The 27,681-nt window shown below is 42.9% G+C and overlaps 1 protein-coding gene across 6 annotated transcripts in view; it reads left to right on the top strand.

Moving 5' to 3' along the window:
* Positions 1-27,462, top strand: part of Lin54 (lin-54 DREAM MuvB core complex component) — a 69,854-nt gene extending 42,392 nt beyond the window's left edge. For 5 of the 6 annotated variants that reach the window (XM_021210364.2, XM_029545311.1, XM_021210365.2 and 2 more), the window contains exons 5-13: positions 8,718-8,934; positions 13,816-13,889; positions 14,180-14,377; positions 15,204-15,295; positions 15,931-16,002; positions 17,404-17,506; positions 17,660-17,797; positions 21,779-21,981; positions 25,128-27,462. In XM_021210364.2, the coding sequence (XP_021066023.1) occupies positions 8,718-8,934; positions 13,816-13,889; positions 14,180-14,377; positions 15,204-15,295; positions 15,931-16,002; positions 17,404-17,506; positions 17,660-17,797; positions 21,779-21,981; positions 25,128-25,329 (1,299 nt within the window). In that variant the 3' untranslated portion in view covers positions 25,330-27,462. The remainder of the gene's footprint in view (positions 1-8,717; positions 8,935-13,815; positions 13,890-14,179; positions 14,378-15,203; positions 15,296-15,930; positions 16,003-17,403; positions 17,507-17,659; positions 17,798-21,778; positions 21,982-25,127) is intronic. The other variant, XM_021210367.1, reaches the window with a different exon arrangement.
* Positions 27,463-27,681: the final 219 nt, after the last annotated feature.

The following is a 27,681-nucleotide window of genomic DNA, read 5'->3' as shown; positions in this document are numbered from 1 at the left end:
ATACCTGGATGCTGAGACAGGGATTGCCACAAAATTAAGACCAGGTTAGTCAGGGCTACAATGTAAGACTGGTCTGCAAAACAAAGAAGGTATGGAGGTGTTATAGAAGAATTCCATGGCTGGAAATGTACTTAACATCTATCTATCTCTCTCTCTCTCTCTCTCTCTCTCTCTCCCCCTCCCTCCCTCTCTCTTTCCTTCCCTCCCTTCTCTCCCTGCCTCTTTGCCCCTCTCTCTTCCCCTTTCTCTCCCTCCCTCTCCCCATCTGCGCCCCCCCATGTGTGTGTGTGTGTGTGTGTGTGTGTTTCCTTGAGAAGTCTCATTTGATATCTCTATGCTGGACCATGTTGGCCTTGAATTCATGGAGCTCCCCTGCTTTTGCCTCCTGAGTTCTAGGATTAAGTGCAGTGGCACAATAAACATTTTTAAAGGCTATAGAATTTAAATGCAGGTTTATAGAGGAAAGACAATATACAGATTTTTTTTGCTGCTATACATAGTTTGTGTTTCAAAGAATACAATGGATAATTGGTTAATTATCAACATCACATTTGCTCTGATGCGCTGGGAGAACCAGTCTGGGCCAGTAGGGAGACCTTTGTCAGAGAAGGGAGGGAGGAAGATGTCTCTCAGGTTTAACTGAATACACTTTAAAAACTGATGTAGCCATTTATATTTACATATGTGAGTACACTGTAAATGTCTTCAGACACACCAGAAGAGGGAATTGGATCCCGTTAAAGATGGTTGTGAGCTACCATGTGGTTGCTGGGAATTGAACTCAAGACCTCTGCAAGAGTAGTCCATGTTCTCAACACTGAGCCATCTCTCCAGCCCCACCATTTATTTTTAAATGCTAGACTAGAAAATGGCTTTAGGCTATAATCTATAATTGACTTCCAGACTTCCAGTGGGCTGAAAGAGAAAAGGACACAGGAAAGGCATGGCGCGTAGAAAGGCTTCTTCAAAGTACTTGGCATCCAGTCTCTTTACTAGGTACGGTCATACAGGTGCATGACTTTATTTTACTCCAAGGAATGAAGTAACATCTGACTTTATGCTTAGGAAGTAGAAGAAAACACAGATATTGAGTAAGACCACAGATGGTCTTTGATTATAATTATATTTTTTACATGAAAGTGCTACATTCACGTGTTAATTGTCATTTGTTAAGCAGAGGGCTGGGAGCTTACACCTGATAAGGGACTCCTGTTATAGGAAACTATTGTGCTGTAGCTGTTGGTGGCCCTCGGGTCTGCGGTTTTGTGCGTTTTGTGCGTGCTCTCCTGACACTGTGGGAACGAATGACGAGCTTGCAGTTGGTGGTTGACACAACTGAATGCAAGTAAAATGCTAAGTACTGAAGTCATGTGCTGTGCTGTGGCATACATGACATGACTCAAGAGGACAGGGGGAAGAGGGAGAGCCCTAACGTAGTGAGTGGGGTTCTTAGTGTTGGTGGCTGGTTTGCCACTAGTGTATTGCAGTTGGCGTGTTAATGTGCCCTAACAATTGCCGTGCTGTAAGTTAAAATGTTATTTATGAACTCATTTTCTTTATTTTGTTTTGTTTCTGATGCTTTGCCTGCATATATGTTGTGCGTGCACAGTGCCCTCAGAGGTCAGAAGAGGCGCTGCATCCTGTGCTGCTTGGTGTTTGTCCCTGACATAAACTCAGACAGACACGGGAAGAGGGACTCTAAAGTAAGAAATGCCTCCATGGAACTGGCATAGAGGGGAGGCTGTAAGGCTTTTTCTCTTTTCTTTTTTCCTTTTTGAGACACGGTATTTTTATATGGCTCTGTCTTGGAACTCACTCTGTAGACCAGGCTTTCAGGGATCCTCCTGCAGTCTACCATGCCTGGCTGTAAGGTTTTTTCTTGATTAGTGATTGACATGGGAGGACCTAGCTTTCTTGGAGCGGTGCCTCTCCTGGGTGGATTTAAGAAAGCAGGCTGACATCATCAGAGAAGATTCCTCTTGCGACAGATGGTAACAGATACAGAGACTCACAGATAGTGTGCAGAGTGAGTGTGTTTGGAGTACTTAGTTCTAAATGGGATGTCTCCATCAAACCTCCTCCCCTCGGGGCTCAGGGAACCCTGCAGAAAAGGAGGGGAAGATAGTAAGAGCCAGGAATGTAAGAAGCAGGGGGATGGAGGACACCAAGGAATGAAGGCTCCCTAACCCAACATGATAGAAGCCCACACGACTGAACGGAGGCTGAGGCAGGGTGCACAGGGCCTGCATGGGTCTGCACCAGGACCTCTGAATGTTTATCATGATTTCCAGTTTACTGTCTTGTCCAGCTCCCCTCGCCCCCCGACAGGGTTTCTCTGTGTAGTCCTTGGCTGTCCTAGAACTCACTCTGTAGATCCACCTGCCTCTGTCTCCCAAGTGCTGGGACTCAAGGTATATGCCACCATGCCCAGATGGTTAATGTTTTTATGGGATCCCAGAGTGTGAGAAGGAATGGGTCTCTGGTTCTTGTGCCTTCTCTTGTCTTGTCCAATACCAGTATGACAGTTTTTGTTTTATCTTAATTATATTTTACTATGGTGTATTTTATTTTTATCCCTTAGAAGCCTGTTTTGTTTTGTTTTGTTTTGTTTTCCCCCTAATGGGAGACAGAAAAGTAGTAGGTCTAGATGGGAGGGAGACGTCCAGGAACTGGGATGGGTAGAGGGGAAGGGAGACTGTAATCAGGATATATATTATGTGAGAAAAAAAAATCTACTTTCAGTAAAAGGACAAAAAATAAAAATTAAAAGAAGAAATCAGGCTAAGCAGCCATGAGGGAGCCAGCCAGTAAGTAAGCAGTTCCTCCATCGGCAGTGTTCCTCCATCCCTGCTTCAGCTCCTGTCTCCAGGTTCTCTGCTTGAGTCCTGCCTTAACTTCCTTTTTTGGTGGACTGTGGTAGAGAAGAGTAAGAGGAGATCAACCCCATCTTCCCCAAGTTGCTTTTGGTTATAGTGTTTTCTCCCAGTTGCTTTTGGTTATAGTTTTATCATAGCAGTAGAAACCCTAACAAAGACAGATCCCCTGGGATTGGAGTTAGGGTGAGTGTGAGCTACTGCGAGTACAGGGGAATGAGCCAAGGCTTTCTTTTTTTTTTTTTGGTTTTTCAAGACAGGGTTTCTCTGTATAGCCCTGGCTGTCCTGGAACTCACTTTGTAGACCAGGCTAGCCTCGAACTCAGAAATCCACATGCTGGGATTAAAGGCATGTGCCACCACGCCCGGCGAGCCAAGGCTTTCTTGAAGAGCATACAGTGCTTTTAGCCCACCCAGCTGTTTCCCAGTACAAGAAAAGAAGGTGTAGTGGAAAGTCTAAAAGGAGAGAGAGGTAGGTGGGTCCTGCCTGGTGTTTCTTCATCTGCTACTTACAAGTATACATTGAATGTCTGTTGTATGTGGGGCAGTTCTCTCATGACTTAGGAGTATAAGGTGAATGTCTGTTGTATGTGGGGCAGAACTCTCATGACTTAGGAGTATATGTTTAGTGCCTGCTTTATTTGGGGCAGTACTCTTTGGGGGAAAACATGGACATGTGGAACCTAAAGCTCTATGGAGGATAGGAGTGATGGTTTGAATATGCTTAGCCCAGGGAGTAGCACTATTTGGAAGTGTGGCCTTGTTGGAGTAGGTGTGTCACTGTGGGTGTGGGCTTTAATACTCTAATCTCCCCTGTCCTGGAAGTTAGTACTCTGCTAGCAACCTCCAGATGAAGATGTAGAACTCTCAGCTCCTCTTGCACCATGCCTGCCTGGTTACTGCCATGCTCCTGCCTTGATAATAATGGACTGAACCTCTGAACCTGTAAGCCAGCTCCAATTAAATGTTGTCCTTATAAGAGTTGCCATGGTCATGGTGTCTGTTCACAGCAGTAAAAACCCTAAGTCAGTAGGGAAAACATTATTTTAAAAATACTTACATGCAGCCAGGCATGGTGGTGAANGCCTTTAATCCCAGCACTCAGGAGGCAGAGGCAGAGGCAGGCAGATTTCGAGGACAGCCTGGTCTAAAAAGTAAGTTCAGGACAGCCAGGGCTACACAGAGAAACCCTGTCTTGAAAAACAAAACAAAAACAAAAAATACTTACATGCATGTAAAATTACAAAATCAAGAAAGGATACAGGAGGCATTGAGATGGCTCAGCAGGTAAAGGCGCTTGTGGCCAGGCCTGAGGCCCTGTGCTTGCTTCCTGGGACCCACATAGCAGTGCAAGAGCACCAACTCCAATGGCGTCAGCCTCTGTGAATTCTGGAGAAGGTGGGTCTGAGGGCGTGTCTGTGTAAGTGTGCTTTGGAGTGACATCAGCCAGAGAGGACTGCGATGATGAACCTCCTGAAACCACTGTGACTGGTGTGAGGAATGGCTTAGAAGGAATAGAGAGGAGAAAAGAGGGCCAGAGTATGAGTGGTTGCCTACTCTCTGACGTGCTCGCTGGACTGATGCACACGCAGCAGGAAGTGGGCCGAGCAGGACAGACAGCGAGGCTGAACATTAACACTGAGCTGGACAAATGGCCCCTAAGGCAGCTGCTTATGCTCTGAAGCCCCTGCATGACTGCAGGGTGGTAGCGACATCATTGGGAGGGCTGGGATAAGACCAGTAATAGCAGGCTCCCGTTGAGTCTGTTCTCTGGATTTGCTTATTATCGGTGCTGACTTTTTATTACAATATATTTAGTGTGTGCATACTTGTGTTTCTGTTGGAGTGTAATGGAAATCACAGGACCATTTGCTGGAAGCCTCACGTATGGGCAGCGAGCCTTTGCTTATTGAACTGCATCCCTAGACCTGAGACAGAGATTGTCAAACAAAAATGTTAAAGCTGAGATGAAGACCGCAGCAGTTTGGGTTCAGGTTAAGAACAAGAGCTCTCTCTTTTCCCTTCCTGCCTCCCATCCCTTCCCGTCCTGTCCCGTCCCATCTGTAGACCCACATATAAGAAAATCCCAGAGCCGGGCGTGGTGGCGCATGCCTTTAATCCCAGCACTCGGGAGGCAGGACAGCCAGGGCTACACAGAGAAACCCTGTCTCAAAAAACCGAAAAAAAAAAAAAAAAGAAAATCCCACAGTGAGTTCTTGAGGCAGAGTAAAGTAAGAACCATGCAGTACATAGGACAGTAAGAGTAAGTTTGCAGATGTAACAAATTATTATTTTTAAATGTTTCTTTGCATGCACATGTGAGGGTCAAGACTAGGTATGAGTATGTGAGATAAGACTGTACCACTAGCTGGGTGTGGTGGCACACGCCTTTAATCCCAGCACTTGGGAGGCAGAGGCAGGCGGATTTCTGAGTTCGAGGCCAGCCTGGTCTACAGAGTGAGTTCCAGGACAGCCAGGGCTACGCAGAGAAACCCTGTCTCGAAAAACCAAAAAAAAAAAAAAAAGGCTGTACCCCTAAGTAAGTTTTCCAAAGCTCTTAAAATATTCAGCCCCAAAGAAAGTCAATAAGGAGGGAGTGGGGTGACAAAAAAAGGTCAGATGGTTTGGTAGGAGGCCACAGTTTGTTACTTATTCAATATTTAACTATGTAGGACGTGTAAGCTGACTTAGGCAGCCACATGGCTTAGTGGGTAAAAGTGCTGCCTGTACAGGCTGTGTGAGTGATCACCAGGGACAAAACTAACTCTTAAAAGTTACCCTCTGACCTCTGCATCCATGTCATGGCTCATATGCATCTGCACTCAAATATACACACCATACCTCACATACATAAGAACCCACATGCATTTAAAAAAATGTAAAGAGACTTGTATGTTAATTAAAAACATAGATCTGAAGTTTTCAGTTAAAAGCCAATGATGTATAGCTTATAAGAGTGGTACCTTCAAGCTTAAGATACAGAAAAGTTTAACATTAGATTTTAAAATGTCTGAGTTTGCTGGGCAGTGCTGGTGTTTGCCTTTAATCCCAGCACTTGGGAGGATCTCTATGAATTCAAGGCCAGCCTGGACTACAGACTAAGTTCCAGGACATCGAGGTCTACATGAATAATCTGTCTCAAACAAACAAACAAGGTCTAAGTTTTGTTTTTACGATTTCCTTCTACTTGTTTGTTTGATCAGTTTTTTTGGGACAGGGTTTCTCTGTGTACCCCTGGCTGATCCACCTGCCTCTGCCTTCTGAGTGCTAGGATTAAAGGCGTGCACCACCACCATCCAGGAAGATTGTCCTTTGATGTGTGTACAAGTCTTACCCTCGTGTATGTCTGTGCATCATGCATGTGCATGGATGGTGCCCACAGAGGCCAGGAGAGGGCCTCGAATCCCCGGGACTGGACCTACACACAGGAAGGCTGTGTAGGAGCAGCCGGTGCTTCCAACCACCAAACTAAATGGCTCCTTATTTCTCCCCACACGCATGCCAAACCTGTCTGTTTTTTTTTTTTTTTTTTCTCATTTACTAGAAATTATTTACTACATGGATATCAGTGGAATAATTTCATGGATAGTCCATTTTTCTATTCTGTTAGACTGTATTTTTGTCATTAGTAGAAAAGCTGGTAAAGATTTAATAAATCCATATGGCCTTCAACCCAGGGTCATCATGTAGAGTTTGCAAAACATACTGGACTATATAGCCAGTACTGTAAGAAGTCAGGCCACACACAGGAGTGTAGAGGAGATGTCTAAAGAGGCTCCTTCAGTGCATGGTGTCTGTCATTTGTAAAAAATCAGAAACAGCAATGATTGACACAGGCTGTCAGTCCTCCCCAAGGTGATCTACTGAGTCAATTCAATCCAACTCAAAGCCCTTGCAAGCTATTTTTGTTTTTTTTTTTCTTTTAATTATTTTATTAGATATTTTCTTCATTTACATTTCAAATGCTATCTCAAATGACCCCTATATCCTCCCCTCACCTTGCTCCCCTACCCACCCATGTCTGTTTTGTTTTTGCAGTGCTGGGAATCAAGCCTAGGGCCTCTTAAATGCTAAACTAGCTCTCTACTGCTAGCTCTGCCTCAAGTGCCTATGAGATAGGAAGAAAGTGTGAAGAGAAAATTAAATCCTTAGTCATTTGACAGTTGTCTTGTGTGAGCACTTTCTAGACTAAGTAAGGGTATGCATCATTTCTTATGAAATCATCCTCTACAAGAGGGTAGTCACCTTTCCTTTATTTATCTATTGTTTTTTTTTAAACCCTGATTTCTTTTTATTTGTTTATTTTATTTATTATATGTGTGTACACTGTAGCTATCTTCAGACACTCCAGGAGAAGGCATCAGATTTTTGTTACAGATGGTTGTGAGCCACCATGTGGTTGCTGGGATTTGAACTCAGGACCTTTGGAAGAGCAGCCGGTGCTCTTAACTGCTGAGCCATCTCACCAGACCATCTGTTGTTTTAAGTAAAGTTTCAGTGTGTTACCTGCAGCGCCCACCCTCAGCTTCTGCAGTACCGAGGTTACCACGCGCCCACCACCGTAGCTCACCTCTGCTGTGTTGACTATGATATACATGGGTCATTCATAAGTTAGGGCGGCTCATGAGACTCATTGCTTCCTAGCTGCTTCTGAGGTCTCATTAGCTTCCTGCCAAGTCTCAGCATACTATCTGGTGAAGAAAATTATTGAGGTGATTATTAAAATTTGACTCAGATTTCTTATACCCAGAATTGGTTACTCTCTAGACAACCAAAATTGGGGTAATTTTGAACTGTATTTGGCATCATGAGTCAGGGTGGTGAGTACCACAGCATTCCAGAATAGACTACATTTGATAAAAGAACAGGATAGTCTTTCTATAACATAGTCAATAAAAAAACACTATAGTTTGTTTGATAAAGCAACATCTGTATTCCCTTTTTAATTCTGGGAGTCAAAAATGGTAATTTTCTCATAGTTTCATGACAGCAACAACAAGGTGTGTGTGTGTGTGTGTGAGTGTGTGTTTTCATTTATTTATATTTTATGTATATGGGTACACTAGCCAAACAGATGGTTGTGAGCCTTCATATGGTTGTTGGGAATTGAATTTTTAGGACCTCTGCTCGCTCCAGTCAACCTCACTTGCTCTAATTGGCTCTGCTCTGGCCCAAAGATTTATTTATTTATTATTTGTAAGTACACTGTAGCTGTCTTTAGACTCGCCAGAAGAGGGTGTCAGATCTCATTAAGGATGGTTGTGAGCCATCATGTGGTTGCTGGGATTTGAACTCAGGACCTTCAGAAGAGCAGTCAGTGCTCTTATTGTTTTCAGTTTTATTTTATTTTTTTTAACTTTTGAGGTTATAATTACGGAATTTCTTCCTTCCCTTTCCTCTCTCCAAACTCTCCCATATACCCTTCCCTGGTCTGCCTCAAATTAAGTGTGTGTGTGTGTGTGGGGGGGTGTGTGTGTGTGTGTGGGTGGGAGCAATTGGATTTATTTTTATTTTATGTATATGGTGCTTTGCCTATGAAGTCATGTTTGTCTGTGTACCACATGCTGGGGGGGTCTGTGGAAGCTAGAAGAGGGCATTAGATCCCCTGGAAACTGAGTTTCAGGTGGATGTGGGCTGCCTCACATGGATGCTGGGAACCAAACCCTGGTTCTCTGGGAGAGCACTTACCCCTGAGCCATCATGTCTCCACCTCCAGCTGAATATTATTTTTCACTTCTTTCCAAGCACGTAATTGATGAGATTTAAGAGCACTCTCTCTTACCTATATGACGGTTGTAAGTTAACAGATTAATGGTAGGCATGTCGTTTTGTATTGTTTGACAGACAGTGAAATCGGCTGTGCAGACCATCACTGTGGGAGGAATGAGCGCCTCACAGTTTAAGACCATCATCCCTCTGGCCACTGCTCCCAATGTCCAGCAGATTCAAGTGCCTGGAAGCAAGTTTCATTATGTCCGACTTGTTACTGCCACAACAGCTAGTAGCTCAGCCCAGCCAGCCAGTCAGAGCCCCAGTGTAAGCACGCAGCCTCTCCAGCAAGGTTTGTAACCATTTCTCTTTGAACAGTAGTGAATGCTTTTAACATTGTCAAAGAACATTGCTTTTTCTTCTCTTCAAGCTGGTATTTCCTTAGTCAGTATGGATGAGTAGTGGTTACAGAAGACAGAGAAGTAAGATCAGAGTTGTACGTAACCATTTATTCTGTGAGAAGATAGTTGGGGTTAGCTCTCTCCAAGAGAACCAGAGTGGTTTCCAGCATCCATGTGAGGCAGCCCACAACCCCCTGAAACTCAATAATACAGATAACCCTAAGTATTGGTTAATTGGGTAGCTGTTTTACTGCTTAGACCTCCACTGTTTATGTCAATGGGACAGATTTAGTTAGAACCAAATGCTTTATTTAATTTCTGAACTGTACAGCTCTTTGCTAAGTCTTGGGTCCGTATATAAAGAATTCAACAATTATTTTAATCTTCTTTTGAATAGTACTTTAAAATTATAATTGGCAAGGCTACTCAGTCGGCAGAGTGCTTGTCTTGCATGCATAGAGCCTTAGGTGGTTTTCTCCTTATTAGCACAGACTGGCTGTGGTTGCATACACCTTGTAAACCCAGTGCTTGGGAGGTGAACAAAGAAGGACCAGAAGTGCAAGACCCTCATTGTATGGCAGTTTCAGGGCCGGCCTGCAAGGAGACTCTGCCCTTCCCCTCTCTCTCCTGATGCAATTGCATGGACACGGTTGCTGTTCTCAGGCTTAGCTGCTTTTCAGAGTCCAGCAGAATAGAAGGTTCAGACCAGCTTACAGCTTACAACCCGCTTTTCTTTGGGAAACTGCAGTACGATCCCACAATGTCAACTTGAAAAGATGAGTAGGTAGCTAAGTGGCAGAGTACTCACCTTAGGTGTAAGGCTTTAGGTTGGGTCCCCAATACCATACAACCAAGTGCAGAAGTGAATGGAAGAATCCAGCTCAGATAAGTTCAAATCCAACGTCATTGTGTCCTGGTCACTGTTGTATTGCTATGAGAGACACTGTGACTGTGGCAGCTCTTACAAAGGTAAACATTTCACTGGAGCTTGCTTACAGTTTCAGGGTAGTCCATTGTCATCATAGTGGGGAGCATGGCAGCAGGCTTTGCACGCATGGTGCTGAAGAAGTAGTTGGGAGCTACATCCTGATCTGCAGGTAGGGAGGGAGGGAGAAAGCCTAGATCTGGCATGGGTTCTAGGAAGTCCACATCTCCTAATCCTTCTAATCTTTTCAAAGAGTTCCACTCCCTGGAGGCTAAGTACTCAAGTATATGAGCCTGTGGGGGCCAGTTTTATTCAAACTACCACACATTGTTTATGTATTCTTTTTTATTATAACTTTATTGAAATATTTTATATGCACCTTTGAACTCACTTTATGTTATCTTTGTGCATGCAAAGTGCAGATGTACTTGCCCGAGAGCAGCCCCAGAAGTCAGAGGGCCTCCGTGTCAGCTCTCACTGTGTTGGAAGCTGTTGCCTACTGCTCAGTAGAGCAGACTGGGTGGTGCCTTAAGCTTCTGGGTGGCTGTCTTAGGTCCCATTTCACTGTAGAATGAGGCACAGCACAACATCTGGCTCTGTGTGGGTCTGGGGTGCCTATGCATCTGTGGCAAGTGCTCTATGCTCTGAGCCAGCTGTGTCCCTGCCCAGTCGGATCCATGCAGTCACCACTGGTCACTGCTTTCCTGGGAACCTTCTGTGTATAGCAGTCACCTAGGACACTCGTGGCTCTGCCTTTCAGCTACTAGCCTGCCAGTCTCCATCAAAAGTTTAAGAAAGGAAGAATTCCATTGATATCATGATGGCTTTTTTATACAAAGAAGGCAATTTAATTTATTGCTTAGGCTGTCCCCACCCCCAACCCCCAGGATTTGTCTTTCTTTGAGACCAGGCTCCTGGCTTTATTGTCACATACATGAAACCCCAGGTTCTATCCTTCCTATCTTCCATTTCCCACCCCCACCCCTTCAAGGCCATGGAAGTGGCAGAGCATGGCCCTGGACCTCACTGCATAGCCCTGCAATGGCTGGCCTTTTCTTCCTTTATACATGGTTCCCGCACATTGGTGAGGTGGGGTGGATGGTGCCGTCGCCTTTCTCATTCCCAGGCCTGTCAGGCTCTCGCTCACACCTGCCCCTAGCCAACCCCTCATGCTTCTGCTCCTCTGCCTTATCTTGGTTCTTGTAACTTGAGTTGATTTTTTTTTTTTTAAATACTGCTACCAAATATTTTCCATTGGGTTGTTTTAGTAATATTTAAATACCTCAGATCACCCTAGAAACTTCTCATTGCCTATAGAATTAAAAATACAGATTAAGACTGGGCAGACAAGCTGGGCGTGGTGGCGCACCGCCTTTAATCCCAGCACTTGGGAGGTAGCGGCAGGTGGATTTCTGAGTTCGAGGCCAGCCTGGTCTACAGAGTGAGTTCCAGGACAGCCAGGGCTACGCAGAGAAACCCTGTCTCGAAAAACCAAAAAGACTGGGCAGGATGGTGCATGCCTGTAATCCCAGCACTGGGGTAAGCAGAAGTAGGCAGATCTCTGCAAGTTCAAGGCCAGCCTGATCTATATAGTAAATTAAACTAAATTTAAGAATACAAGCCTGGTGCACGTTATTTATTTATTTATTTATTTATTTATTTATTTATTTATTCGAATATCTTTTTTTTTAAAGATTTATTTATATATTATATGTAAGTACACTGTAGCTGTCTTCAGACACTCAAGAAGAGNGCATCAGATCTTGTTACGGATGGTTATGAGCCACCATGTGGTTGCTGGGATTTGAACTCTGCACCTTCGGAAGAGCAGTCGGGTGCTCTTACCCACTGAGCCATCTCACCAGCTCTGGTGTATGCTTTTAATCCCAGAATTTGGGAGGCAGAAACGGGAGGATCTCTGTGAGTTCAACACCAGCCTGGTCTACATAGCGAGGTCAAGGACAACTAGAACTGTGTAGAGATCTTTCAAACAAAACAAAACAAACAACTAGGATAACTATTCACATGTCTGCCTTAACACCAGGGCACTCAGTCCAGTATCTGAAACCTACCTCTCTGTGTGTGTGTGTGTGTGTGTGTGTGTGTGTGTGTGTGTGTGTGTGTATGTGTGTGTGTGTTTACCTTTCCCTGGGCTGCACCTAGACTGCTGTGTTTCTTCACATGTGGTAGGCTTTGCCATCCCCGCTTCTCATGCTGTCTGCAGAGCAGCCCTGCCGCAGTGTGTATGCCGCCACCACAGCCTGGATGAGGGAGGCCCCTGCCACTGCCACATGGTTGCGGCTCTACTGTGGTGTCCTACATGCTTTTCTGCCAATAAGTGTATTTTCTCTTTTGTGAAATCTCAGCGCAGTTTATCTTCTTTAATAGTATGTTTTATTTCTTGAAATTAATCACATCATTTTTACTTTTCCTCTATCCCTCCCTTCCCACACTCACTTGCTCTCTCAAATTCATAAGCTCTATTTCTTTAATTATTGTCACACGCACGTCACCTCCTAGTCCCTGTGAAGTCATTTGTAGGATTCCCTCAGTATTTGTGGGGTTGGAGAGACGACTCAGCAGCACAGACAGCATGTGCTGCTCTTGCAGAGGACCTGGATTCTGATTCCAGCACCTACACGGCAACTCCACAATCTTCTGGAACTCCATTCTTATGGGATTTGGCCTCCATAGGCGATAGACATGCTTGTGGTATACAGACATAAATGCAGGTGGAAAACACTGATACACATAAACTATAGAAGTCTTTTTTTAAAACCTATTTTTTTCTTTATTTGCGTACTTGCCGAATCTGTTCAAGAGTATAATCTTGAGAGCAAGAGCTTTAAACTTGAGTCTCCTGGAGTGTCCTGCCCACAGTATCATTTATATAGTTACAGTAATAGCAGTAGTGAATTTACTACCCACGTCACACGCAAAGAGCCTACACACTTAAAAGTGGCAGAACTGGGTCTTGAACCACTGGATCTTTTCACTTTAGAACTTACTTTTTCATTATTAGTAAGTGTGTGCATTCATGTATGTGTGCATGTGCATATATGCTCATGTGTGCATGTGTATATGCATGTGTGTGCACATGTCTGTATGTGACTGCTCATGTATGTGTAAGTTCTTGGGTGTTATGTACGTGCACATGCATGTATGTGTGTGTGCATGTGCATGTGTGGTATGTTTACATGCATGTGTGTCAGAGTTGTGGGAGTTGGTTCTTTCCTCCAACCATGTGGGTTTCAGGGATTGACTTCTGTGCACTTGCTGAGTTAGCCATCTTCCCAGCTCAAGAACTCAGACTCTTAGGCTTTTTGCCCTCTTGTCTTTTTAAATACTTAGTTGTGCCAGCACGATCGTTTTTCTAGCTTAAAGAAAAACACAGAGATTAAAAGTAGTAGCACAGAATGGTGTGCTTAGCTGAACTTGTAAGTGCAGTGCGCTTGTCTTCGGTTTTGTGTACGGCTCTGAGCGCAGGCTGAAGGATTTCAGTGGGAAGCTTTGAACCTGCACATAGTCCGTCCCCTGGGGGATTACTCTCCTCAGATTCATATTTTCTGGGGGAGGAGAATAAACAACTGTGACAGGTATCTACCCCCTTTTGTTGGTGGTAGTGGTTTTTTTTTATTGTTGTTGTTTTGGTTTGGTTTTTATTGTAGCCTGGGCGGGCCTGGAACTCATTATGTATGTCAGGCTGACCTCCCAACTCACAGAGAGCCATGGATCTGCCTCTGCCTCTCAAGAAAGGTAACTGTCTTTGATTAAAGATGCGCAAAGTGAGTGAGAATCAGGTGGGATGCTCTAAGCTGGTTCTTAAGCATAGCTTGAAGGATAAGTATTCTTAAGTGTTTTCAGTACTGTTTTTTGTAAATATTTTTATTTATTTATTTTTTTAAAGCAAAACCAGTGGTTGTTAATACCACCCCTGTACGGATGTCTGTTCCATTTGTCCAAGCTCAGGCCGTTAAGCAAGTGAGTATTGTGTAGCTTCTCCGTTTTTTTCCCAAAGGGCAGTTTACTTTTCAGTTTTAAGAAGCTGGGCATGGGGACACAGTCATTTAATCCCCACACTTGGGAAGCAGAGACAGGCAGGCCTCTGCGTCAGACCTGGCCAGTCTGGTCTACAGCCAAGGCCATATAGAGAAACTCTGTTTTGAAAAGCTAGAAAATAATTTGTATAGAAGATATTTATACTGGATTAAGCTCCCATAAAATTGATGGTTTTTATTATTTAGTCACAAATTTTCTTTGTTTTTTTTAAGGTTGTTCCAAAACCAATCAATTCAACTTCACAAATTGTAACTACCAGCCAGCCACAGCAGAGGCTCATCATGCCTGCTACACCGCTGCCTCAGATCCAGCCCAACCTCACTAACCTGCCACCAGGTACTGTGCTGGCACCCGCTCCAGGGACAGGGAACGTGGGCTACGCAGTGCTTCCAGCTCAGTATGTTACTCAGGTAGGTGGGGGTGAAGGGACCGTGCTTCAGAACTGCTCTTTGCCCTTAGAATGTCGAGCTCTATCACCTTCTGAGTACAATGTAAACATCAGCTCCGTATGAAAATGGCTCTTTCTAAAATGGTATATTATTGTTTAGAATTTAGAGATATGCAGCAGAAATAAGATTTAAAGGTTGGGTAGTTTGGAATAGTTTGGTGATAGGGCAAGGCTGTAGATAAGCATTTTACAAAGTTGACATTAAAAATCAGAATCCTGGTGAGTTTAGGAAAGACTGTGCCCACACTGACGTTCATCTGCACACGCAGATATGCTGCTGCTGGCTTGTGCTGGAAAGTAGGCTGTAAGCTTCCTTTCTTGGGGACTTTTTGAGACAGGATGGCACTTTAGTATAGGGTGGCCTGGAGCTGACCATGCCTCTGCCTTGGGGGTGGGGAGGGTGAGCGTGAGCCACGGCTCTCAGCCAGGGGACCGGCATGCTTCCTGAGCTCACACAGCAGTGCAGAATAGATAGGAGCTGTGTGTGGGCCCCAGTGCATTTCTCACTTAAAAGATGTTATTTTGGTATTGGAGGATGTTCACCTAGAATTTCCTATAACCCTGACATTGTCCTTTGTGAAGTAGTCTTTTTATATCTGTACCATTCAATGCTGTTAGACATTGATGCTATTTCACTAGTGTTGGTTGAGGTCTTTAAAAACACCATCAGGTTTATATGAAATTACCCATTGCTTTTTATTTTTGGGTAGTCATGCTTCTTATACATTGTTATGTCTGAGAGTGCTATCAATTTCTGCAAATATTAACTTATTTTTTTTTGCTAATAGTTACAGCAGTCTTCGTATGTGTCTATAGCAAGCAACTCTAATTTTACTGGAACATCTGGCATCCAGACACAGGCAAGGCTTCCATTCAATGGGTAAGTGTTTTGAAAATATGTAAATTGAATTATTAAGTCAATTTCAGTGCAGCATTAAATAGATTTATTCAAAATATATTCCATTTGTCTTTCCCTTTAAAGCTGTGTATTTGTCTAAAGCACTCTATTTTGAGGTAGTTGAAATGGACAAGTTTAGAGACCATCAGCCACGGATTCCCTCATGTCCTTTGGCAGCTTTGCTATGTTTTTCCACTCGCTGTGTACGTTTGTAAAGCGATGTTTAGTGCTGCTCTTCACATGCTGAGTGTTGGCTTGGTTGCCTTTGCTCTGTCGGCTTGTGAACCATGCTGAGTCAGCCAGCCCCTTCTGTCCCACTACCCGTCCTTCGCGCACCTGCTCCTCCTTCCTTCTCCCTTCTGATGAAACTCCAGGAGCTTTTATAGCTTTTCAGCTTCAGTTCTCTCAGAGAGAAGAGCATGTATGATGTAGTCTTAGCAATTGCTGATAATATTTTTTAAAATGTAAAGGAGACATTCTAACAAAGTTTTGCCAGAAATGGAAGCATCTATTAATGTTTTATGTTAGGCAGAATTTATAGATTGGAGGTTGTTTATCTAGTTTTAAGTAACTAATGTTTTTGTTTTTTGTGTATGTGTGTATGTGTGTCTGGACAGCATAATTCCATCAGAGTCTGCCAGTCGGCCCAGAAAACCCTGTAACTGTACAAAATCACTGTGTTTGAAATTGTGAGTAATTTATTACTGTGTGCTTATTTGATGCAACTACACATGTTCTTACAGTTAAATGAAGCTAGTTGGGCATGGAAGTACAAGCCCAGTGGTTGTCACACTTGAAAATGGGGTCCAGCGGATGCTCTGCTCCACGGTGAGCTGGAGGTTGCCTGAGCCACAGGGGGCCCTGTAGGTAGATAGATGCTAGCGCTAACTAAGAATTCCTAACAAATACATTTAGATAAGTCTAAATAATTTAAATAAATCTACATGTAAATGGATGAACATATGTTGTAGCATTAAAAACTAGCCTTTTATTGATTCAGAAGAAAATAATCTGGGCATGGTGGCCCATTGTCTATGGTCCCAGCACTGAGGAGCTGGCCCGTTGTCTATGGCCCCAGCACTGAGGAGCTGGCCCGTTGTCTATGGCCCCAGCACTGAGGAGCTGGCCCGTTGTNACTGAGGAGCTGGCCCGTTGTCTATGGCCCCAGCACTGAGGAGCTGGCCCGTTGTCTATGGCCCCAGCACTGAGGAGCTGGCCCGTTGTCTATGGTCCCAGCACTGAGGAGCCTGGGGCAGGAAGGTTGACAGGACTTCCAGGTCATCCTGGACTATCTGTGATGTGAGTCCAGGACAGCCTACGGTTAAGACTCTGTCTGGAAAACTACAACAAACAAAACCAGAAGGAAGTAATTTTAGAGCCTCCATACATCAGCAGGGCCTAGGGACCCAGCAAAATGAGAGCTAGGTTATGTCTCAATAGTAATAGTTTGATCTTGTTTATGGCCTTATAAGTGGTTCTCCCGAGTCTGGAATGCTTGTAGCTTCACGAGTCATTAGACGAGGAGCCAGAGAGTTGACTCTGTGGTGAAAAACATTTGTTGGCCTTCCAGAGGAGAAGGGTTCCTAACGCCCAAGTGGTTGCTCAAAATCATCTGACTTCAGTCTTAGCGCATCCGGTGCCCTCTTCTGCCCTCGAGGGCACCAGGCATGCAAGTGGTACACATAAACACATGCAGGCAAAACACCCATACACAGAAAATAAGGAAATTAAAAAAAATAAGTTTACTGGATGAATAATTTTCTTAGCAAATTACATGGAAAGTCCTGGTCTTGTGGAGATTTGGAACCAAGCAGCTCTGTCCAGTGTCTGTGGGTCCCTTGTAAGAAGAAGGCCCAGCTCCTTTTCCTCAGGATTTTGAAATAACTCACTGGAAGGCATCTGTTCGTTGGAAAGAGTTTTGGTGTTTAGGATGAAATTGCAGAAGTTGGTGGCTCTCACCTATGGCTGACAATCTGTCTGGGGTTGTTAACTCTGTATCCCTGAGTACACTCTGACATAACTCATTTGTAACCTGCTAACTGCTCGTTTTATTTCTAAATGTTTTAATTTTATTCTGATTTTCTCTTCAGATACTGTGATTGCTTTGCAAATGGTGAATTCTGCAACAACTGCAACTGTACCAATTGTTACAACAATTTAGAGCACGAGAATGAGAGACAAAAGGCAATCAAGGTGATTATTGCAAGTGACCAACAAATATTCCTCTTAGCCATTATTAAAGAAGCCGTTGCTTTGTCTTAATGAGAAATTCTAAGTCTTTACCTGAGAGGTATTTAAGTTGGCTCCATCGTTTAACCTCAGTTGGTGTTTGGTCTGTTCCAAAAGGCATGCCTTGATAGAAATCCCGAAGCCTTCAAGCCAAAGATAGGAAAAGGAAAAGAGGGGGAGTCGGATCGGCGGCACAGCAAAGGCTGTAACTGCAAGCGCTCGGGGTGTCTTAAAAACTACTGTGAGTGCTATGAGGTAAGTACTTGTTGAAGTGATTTGAAATTGGCAAATCACTGTGCTGTTACATTTGAAAATAAGCAGTTAGTGCAGTTAGCTCTTTGAAGAAGGCCTGGGTCCTTCTAAGCAGGGCTCATCATTCAGATGGGGGTGGTTTCATCAGTTAAGATAAAAGATTATGACGTATTGGCCTTTCCTAAGAGCATGTAAATCAGAGCGGCGGTATGCTAGCTTTCATGTAACATACTAACACAGCCACATAGTAACCTCAGCAGAGCTCTCAGCCACAGTGCAGCACTACCCACCTCGTCCACCCCACAGGCTGTTTAGATATTTATGACACCATGTAGCCTCTCTGCTGAGGTAGCCCTGCATGAAGGCTGTCTCCCTTAGCACTGCTCTGCAGGAGGAAGCACCTGGGCTGCTGCAGATGAGTTACTGCTCTGAGCTCACGGAATCCCTCGTTCCCCACCCACTGCTTCCGTTCCTGCAGCGGGCAGGTTGACTCCTGGACAGTGTGCTGCTGCTCTGTCCTCAGAGGTCATGTGTACAGCTACAGCTTCTTACTTCAGACAGTGCCTCAAACTGTCAGTTTTTATTTTCAAAGCTTAAATGTAACAATCTGCCTGTGCCGGATAGTAAACTTTTGGGTTGAGTCATTCCTATAGTTAGTTCTATATTTGTATTCTTTCAAATGTCATTTTCAGGGGCAAACTCCTCCCATATCCAATTTTGACGGAAAGCTTTTCTTAGTTAGGGTTTTATTGTTGTGAAGAAACATCATAACCAAGGCAACTCTTATAACGGACAACATTTAAATTGGTGCTGACTTACAGTTTCAGAGGTTTAGTCCATTATCATCATGGTGGGAGCCATGCAGCATCCAGGCATACTTGGTGCTGGAGGAGCCAAGAGTTCTACATCTTGATGCAAGGCAGCTAGGAAGAAGGTCTCTTCTGCCCTGGGTGGAGCTTAACCATAGGACCTCAAAGGTTATACATTTCCTCCATCAAGACCACACGCCCTCCTACAAGTCCAGTGAAATGCTTTTCTGGTACAAAACAACAAAACAAGAATGTTTACTGTTCTTCCAAAGGATTCAGGTTTTGTTCTCCTGACAGGCAGCTCGTAACTACGTGTAAGTCTAGCTCTAGGGAATCTGACTCCTGGCTTCCTTCACACCCATGGCATGTACAGGGACACGCACAACACTTACTGAGAAGAAAAGTACTGAAAGCAAGCAAACAAAAGTCCCCACTATTAATATGTCCCCTCTCTGAAAGGTCAGAGTTTCCTCTCTTCATCATTAGGTACTTGAGAAGTAGTCTTTTGGGAATCTAAGGATGTAGCCCAGTTCCCTAGCCCTATGGGTACATACCTGTAATCCCAATACTTAGGTAGAGGCAGGTGGATCTGGAATTCAAAGTCGTCTTGTGTTGCGTAATGAGGTCAAGGCCAGCCTGAGATATATGATGCTCTATCTAACCCCCAAATCAAACAGACATAACAACAAGAAAAACCCCTAAAAGAAGGGCCAAGTGTGGCATTGGAAACTTGTAATCAGTTTGTAATCAGCACTCAGGAGAGTGAGGCAGGAGGATCATTGTTGAGTTTAAGGCTGGCTTTGAATACCAACTGAGATCTTGTCTTAACAAAAAGAGGGTGCTGGGTGGTCACAGACTTTTAATCATTGCTCTCAAGCTAACCCGATCTGATACTGAGTTGTAGACCAGCCATGGGTACATAGACTCTTATCTCAAAGAAATAAAGATGGGGAGGGCAGGTGTGGTGGCTCATCTTTAATCCCAGAAGTTGGGCAGTAGTGGCCGGTGACTTTGCAGAAGTTCAACACAAGCCTGCTTTACATAACTTCCAGGCCAGCCAGAGGTACAGAAGAACAAAGGCCAAAACCAGAAAAAGAATTTACAAGTAGGCTGGAGAGATGGTTCAGCAGTTAAGAGCGCTTACTGAATTTGGTTCTTAGTACCCACATAATCACTTTATAATTATACGTAACTCCAGGTCCAGGGAATCTAGTGCCCCTATGGCCTCTTCAGCCATCAGGCACACACATGAGGAAAGAAAGATCTAGCAGAGTCAGCTGGGCGCAGTGGCCATATCTGCTGCCATTCCAGCATTCAAGAGGATTAACTTGCTAGATTCTGTAGAAAGGGCAGAGTTTTCATTCTTTCTTTCTTTAACTAGACATGGACTTATTGAACCAAATGCAGCTCAAAAGCAATACCTATATTGTCCAAGAGTTAAGTGTAAAAACAGTGTGCTTTGCCTTTTATGGCCTTCCCCTGAAGCTCAGCATTGCGGTGGGGGCCGTAAACCCAGCACGCAGGAAGCAGAGCCTGGTAGATCTCTGTGAATTCAAGAATAGCCTGGTTTACATAGTGAATTCCAGGACATCCAGAGCTATATAGAGAGCTCTCTATAATCTCAATTAACAACCAATATATTGTTTTGGGAAATAGTAAAAGAGTTATAGTGCCCTCTCTTTGTTGGTGGTAAACTAAGGAAGCCTTAGTGAGCACATTGTTGCCGAGGGAGAGGTGTTAGGCTGCAAAAGCAACTTAACCATGACACGTAGTGAAGCCTCTTCAAAAGAAGTCTGCTTCAGAGAGATAGAAGCTGTATTTAGACATTTCTCCTTACGAAAAACCATTATGAATTGCTTTTGTTTCCCATGAACTATAAACAAAATGCACACCCATTATTAGGTAAATGAATGAGCCAAAGCTGTGGCCCCTGATACCAGGGATCCCGCTGTGGTAGCTGGAGAAGGAGTTTCATGAAGCGCGAGGCAGGGCACATGGAAGTAGGAGGGCCAATTTGTAAAACAAGCTAAAAGGGAGAGTTCTGTATTCATTACTTGCTGTGTGTACCCAAAGTCTGTGTTTTCGAGATTATTTTTTTTGTTCTGTATGTATTACTTTGCAGCAGAGTCTCAAGTAGCCTAGGCTGGCCTTGAATTCACTCTATAGCTTAGGTTGGCCTTGAACTAGGGACCATCCCGCTTCCATTTTTCAGGTGCTAGGATTATAGATGTGGGCCATCAGTGCTAGCTTCAGTCTGTGCTTCCATACTTTATGTTTTTACATAGCATACTTTATGTTTTTACGTAGTCGAGCACACTGGTTTATGGATGAGTTACTGAAGGGCTTGGGAAGCTGGTTCAGTGAAGGAGGAAATAAGAGGGCCTGAGATCTCCTTTCCCCTTTGTCCTGATGACATAAGTAAGGTCTCACACTTGGAGCCTAGGCTGGCCTCAAGTTAATGACCGTCTTTCTGCCTTGTCTGTACCAAACCCAGTTATGAAAACTTTTAAATGTGCAATTGGGAGTTTGTATACGTGTGAGGTCACAGTCATGTTAATGGTGATTTATTTCATTGAGTGGATTCTTAGTGACTTTTTAAAAAAATATATAAACCAGGCGTGGTGGCGCATACCTTTAATCCCAGCACTTGGGAGGCAGAAGCAGACAGATTTCTGAGTTTGAGGCCAGCCTGGTCTACAGAGTGAGTTCTAGGACATAGATATTTTGGTTTTTCAAGACAGGGTTTCTCTCGAGGCCAGCTTGGCCTACAGAGTGAGTTCCAGAACAGCCAGGGCTTTTGGTTTTTTGAGACAGGGTTTCTTTCGAACTCAGAAATCTGCCTGCCTCTGCCTCCCAAGTGCTGGGATTAAAGGCGTGCACCACCACCGCCCGGCTTTTAAAAATATTTTTATGTCTTATATTCATTCGGAAGAAAATGTTAATCCTACATGGGTGAGAATCTGTCATCAGTGGGAGAGAGTGGAAAGGCCTGAGAAGAAGCACTGTTCTCAGTTTAATCCTTGATTTACCCACAGGCATAGCCATTGTGAGCAGAAACTGCTTCATCTAAGGTACCTGTTGACAAGATAATGCTATTATTTTTCTGTTGAGGAATCTACTTACAGTGATATTTTCTGCTTTTGATTTGGAAACTTTCCTTTTGTAAATCTTTCAGGCAAAAATAATGTGTTCCTCCATATGCAAATGCATCGGCTGTAAGAATTTTGAAGAAAGCCCAGAACGGAAGACATTGATGCACTTAGCAGATGCGGCTGAAGTCAGGGTCCAGCAGCAGACAGCAGCGAAGACCAAGCTATCCTCTCAAATCTCAGACCTGCTTACAAGGCCAACCCCAGCTCTGAGCAGTGGCGGGGGAAAGTAAGTCAGCGTCACCCCTTACCCTCTATTTAGCTGATAACACCCCTTACCCTCTCTTTAGCTGATGTCACCCCTTACCTCTCTTTACCTGATGTCACCCCTTACCTCTCTTTACCTGATGTCACCCCTTACCTCTCTTTANCTGATGTCACCCCTTACCTCTCTTTACCTGATGTCACCCCTTACCTCTCTTTACCTGATGTCACCCCTTACCTCTCTTTAGCTGATGTCACCTCGTCTCTTTAGCTGATGCTCAGACGGGCCTTTTTTAGTAAGGTTTCTTTTTAGGGTGATAAAGTTAATTCTGCTCTCTAAGCTGTTGCCAACCTGAATTTTCCATTTCCTTCCATCTCACTTACTGTTTAAGTAACTTGAAGAGCAATAGGAAAACCAACCACTGTCAGATCTTTGTGCTAGTCCTGCATGCACAGACGTGCTTCAGTCTGCTGGGGGTAACTTAACTGGATTGCTTTCTACTAAACTGCGGTGAGTCTGCAGGTGGAGACACTCTTAAGAAAGCCAGGGCTGTGTACTTCCCTCAGTGTCCCCTCATTTCCTTGGCCTGGCTGTGTTCTCAGAACACTTCTCCAGCCCTTTCACTGGTCTCCTGTCACACTCCACTATAGGAGTCTCATAGTTGTGCTTCTCTAGTCTGTCGAGCGAGCTCTGGAGGAGAGGCCTGACCTAAGTCAGGCAACATTCAGTGGAGCTGCCGTTAGCTGCTGGAGCTCAGGCAGCAGGCATTTGGAGGTCCAGGCAGCCTGTCCACTAGAGCACGACTCCATCTCAAAACAAAACACAATAAAAAAGAAACAGCTTAGCGTGGTGGCTCAGACCTTTAATCTCAGCACTCAGGAGGCAGAGACATTGGGTTCCTGAGTTGAGGACAGCCTGTTCTACAAAGCCAGTTCCAGGACAGTTGGGGATATACAGAGAAATACTGTCAAAAAAAAACAAACAAAAAAAAACCCAATAAATGAATTAATTAAATTTATTAACTATGATAAAATTAATTAAATAAAAATAAAGGTATTATATGTAAAGTGTATAAACACACAATTAACTGGAAAGAATATATACCAAATGTTTAAAATAAATAATAGGAAAAGGACAAAACTAGACAGGCCTATGCTTCCTATCTTGAGTTCCTTCTTAGTCTGTGGGAAAGTGCTCTGTCTCTGGACTCTGCTATCCAGTAGCTCAGAAATCCTTTAGGAAGTATTTCTGTTGCCAGTGTTTCTCAAGGTCTGCTGTTAGACAGTAATTTGGAATTGGATTCATATTAGGCAGTGTATTAGAGGTTAACTTCAGAAGTTATGAAGTTAACAAACCTTGTAAATGATCTAGTTACAGTGGTTCTTGCTTGACCTGGGTTTCACCCTGCGTGGGGATCGAATGACCATTTTGTAGGGCTCACCTAAGAGGATCCTGCAGATGAGATACTTACATTATGATTCGTAGTAGTACAAAAATTATAGTTATGAAATAGCAGCAAGAATAATGTTATGGCTGAGGTCCCCACAACATGAAGAAGTATACTAAAGGGTCACATCATCAGGGAGGGTGAGAGCCACTGATCTATGAAGTGCTTAAAGAAAGTTACAGTGTTTGTAACAGATGCTTTTTGGTTCAAAATGCTTTGGTTATTAGGGTTTCTTTTTTCCCTTTTTATTGTTAGGGATAGGATCTTACTTTATGGCTCATTCTGGCTTTGTATTTGTAGCTCTTCTACCTCAGACCCAGACACACACACACGGTGTCAGTGCACACTGTAATTAAAGCTATGCTTTTGAGAAATTGTATACAGCTGGGCAAGATGAAACTGATTGATCACCAGAACACACGTTAGAAGGCTGGGTGTGAGCTTGAGACAGGCGAATCCCAGGGCTCATGAGCAGACAGTGTAACCTCCTAGGTGAATCTCAGGCCAGCTGCAACTGAGCCCTTCCTCAAAAGACAAGGTAGACTGCACCCAATGAGTCCCATCCAAAGTTGTCTCCTCCACTTGTACCCACACGTACATGCATACGTGTGCACATGCACACACGCACATGTTTCCCCCCCCTCTCTTTCTCTCTCTCACACACACACACACACACACACACAAATAAACTTAGAGAAAGACAAAAACACTAGGGTGACACCAGCATGCTCACTTAAATTTGTTGATGTCTTTTTTCCCTCTCCTTCCCATTTTATAATATGAGCATTTTTGTTTTTATTACTATTATTTTATAATTTTTTTACTATTTTGCTATTTGCTATTATTATTGCTATTATTACTAATATTTTAATATTATCACTAATAAGATAAATAATATAATATTCTTACAGTAAAACATTTCAATTCTACCCCCCACACACACAAATTTATAGTACTATTTTCTACAGTGTCTTTTTAAAAGTTCAGTATTCCAGTTACAGGTGTGTGACAGTCTGAGATTCAGTTACTCTTGGGCCTTAATTTCTGACTTGATGGAGTTTCAGTGATCTGCTAGGACTGCTTACAGGATGTTGTTAGTCCTTAGAGTGTTAGTTACTTGAGTTAATCTCTCTCAGGCTTTGAAACTACTTGGCTACACTGTAGCACCTTCATAGGCGAGTCTGTTTTCCCATTTGTTGTGTGTCTTGTGCTGGAACAGTGCAGGGTTTTGGTGTGCATTTTTTTGTTTTGTTTGTAACTAAAGAAAAGGCTCTCCTGGAACTCACTTTGTAGATCAGACTGGCCTCACACTCACAGAGATCCTCCTGCCTCTGCCTCCTGTGTGCCATCCACATGGCTTTTGTTTGTTCTTTTACATCATATGTAGTGTTTATTAAAATGCCTCTGTGTCAGAAATGAGAGGTCAAACCAGGACAGTGTTCCTGGAACAGGGGAGATTTAAGTGGGAGGTTTAAGTGGCAGAAACACCCAGTACATAGGGAATCACATCTTTTATTCAGCTGGATAACATTGCCTGGGAAGTGAGTTGTTTATGTTAAAGGTTTTTCTGGTAATTGTTGTTAGATTTGCTCCCTGAGATCAAGCCCTCCAAGTCATAGGCTCTCTCAGAGCTGCTTCCCCTAGGCTGGTGCAGCACACAGGACCAGTAGAGTTCCCAGGTCAACTGTGATCATCTGTGTTTCTCTCTTGCAACTTATTGCAGATTGCCATTTACATTTGTAACTAAAGAAGTAGCTGAAGCCACGTGTAATTGCCTTCTTGCCCAGGCAGAGCAGGCAGACAAGAAGGGGAAATCAAAGGCGGCAGCAGAGCGGATGATACTTGAGGAATTTGGACGATGTTTGATGAGCGTCATCAACTCTGCAGGAAAAGCCAAAAGTGACCCCTGTGCCATGCACTGCTAACTCTTGCACAAAAGACTGAATGGAACTGTACAGAAATTTTAAGGTGCCGGGACACTTGATTTTTCTAGAAGATAGCTTAACAATTACTGTATTTTAATTCAGCCTTTGTTTTAAGAGATCTGAAACTATAATATTGAAAGAGAAGAAATTTTAAATGAAGAAATTAGTACATTTTAAATCTTAGTTAATTCTGCTTATGTCCCTTCTAAATTTTTTTCTTTAAAAATTTTTCTTTTATTGTATTATATATTTTTTAATTTGCTTGGGTTTCTTAAGAATTAGATGTTCTGTCCTGATTCTATTGACAAAGAACATTCATAAATTATAGTAATATCATTTATAATGTATGGTGTTGTATGACTTTGTTCAGTAGAAAAGGCCAAAGTAGCCTGGGTATTGCCCATTCTTTGGCTACAGATCCAGAATGTTCACAGGTAGAAGGTCCGCATAACCGGATTCTAAATGAAACATATTTAGAAGATGTTTTGTTTAGAAAAACACCATCCTTTAAAAAAAAATCCAATTTTTAGAGTGGATTCTGGAATGCTGTCTGTTGTCTCTTTGGGAGTATCAGATGGGGAAACAATCCCCACCACACTTTTCAGATATAAACATTACGTTTTCTTTAAAGAAAGCAAAATATTAAGGGACAGCAGTTTTCAGAGGACAGGCTGTCTCTCTGATGAGGAATGGCTAACATGGTCTGGGGCGTCTGCATTTTCTCTGAAGGAGGTGGTATGTTTTACAATAATTGTCAAAACGATAATGGCTAATTACTAAAATAAGAGAATGAATTGCAGTAAACATTCTGTGTTGTGATGTCAGAACTCCTACGCACCAAGTCTGAAGTGTGGCTCGCTGGAGATGCGAGGACTCAGAGCTCAGAGGTTCTGTGTGGTGGTGCTTTATGCACACACTTCTCTGCAGACCTGGACTGAGTTCAGTCAGTGTGTGACTCCTACTGGGTTTACTGAGATAAACGGGCCTCCTAGCAGCTTCTAGAACTGCAGCCAGCTTTTTATAAAGGAAGTTTTAATACAACATTGTTTAAAACAGTGATTTATTTGGTAAGCTGAAGTGTGTGTGCTCTTAGACTCTCAAAAACAACCTCTATATTCTTCAGTAATTAGAAACCATGTGACCTTGGGAGCCTACTATAATAGGACTTGAGTTTATGACAAGCAGAAAACTAGGTTGAGATTGAAGCATTTTGTAAGGTACCTTAATCCTTGGTAATTATTAGCATATGATTATTGCCCTTCCTACAAGGACTCTAGCATTGTAAGTAGTAAGTATGTATATATGTTCATATGAACATGAAAGATATAGACAATAGAAATTAACCCAAAGAGGATTCCGTTATTCATTTAAGTATCCTCCATTTAAAATGGTTTTATAAGATGACAGTGCAGTAACTTTAAATGTAGATAAGGCAGGCATCCTTAGCACCTCAGTCTAGAGTGTTTAAGTAAACTTTGTATAAATGTAAATTAGTCTAAGAGGACAAAATAATATCTAATCAAGTTATTTTTCAAAAGACTGCAATAAGTTTTTGGTCTAAACCTAAACTTTGTTCATTTTGTATATACTATGTGTTAATTCTAATAGCACCATTGTGATGTGTATTTATATACAGTGTGCACAAAATGTTTGTGAATTTTTTATTATAATTGTAGATTATGTATGATGGTATTGCTTAAGATTGTTTTGCTTGTAAAAATTTGAAGGTGCAATCAAAGCTACTAGTTTTGATTTTTAAGAAGCTTTTAACGTATCAGCCCCTTTCCTTCTGTGTGGTTCCAACTGAACAACTTTTTGTATTAGGCATTTGCATCAAATTGCTGAACAAAGTTAATAGCCACATTAAATCACCAATTTCAAAAGATTATTTGGGGAGGGTTTGGTCTATAATTTTTAAGCCCTATTTGCATCCTAAAGTAGAAAGATTATATTTACTAGAGCTATTCAAAAAATACACTTTTCTATATTGTAAAAGCAGGACAGAAGAATAAGTCATACAGAAAATAAACATTTATACTATTCTGTAAAAAAAAAACAGTTTTGCATTTTTTCTTTAGCTTAACATTACCAGTTTTAACCATTTGCCATGCAGGGAGCCTTTTAAGTCACCTGATTTTCAAGTTCATTTGACTTTACTTCTGAAAAAACTTTAAAGATAACATTGCCAATTCCTTAATGTGAATTGCATTGAAATGAGAATATGTCTGTTTTTCCACATCGAAGGCAGAAAAACCTCTACTTTCTTTTAGCTACATGATGCACTCGCGACTACTCTTAGTCTTGTGGCTCTGAAGAGGTAAAAGCAGCCTGTAGGCCTTGTCTGTGAGAGAG

Source organism: Mus pahari, chromosome 13 (genome assembly GCF_900095145.1).
Source record: "Mus pahari chromosome 13, PAHARI_EIJ_v1.1, whole genome shotgun sequence".
In the NCBI taxonomy this organism is placed as follows: domain Eukaryota; kingdom Metazoa; phylum Chordata; class Mammalia; order Rodentia; family Muridae; genus Mus; species Mus pahari.
This window is presented reverse-complemented; position numbering and strand designations above follow the sequence as displayed.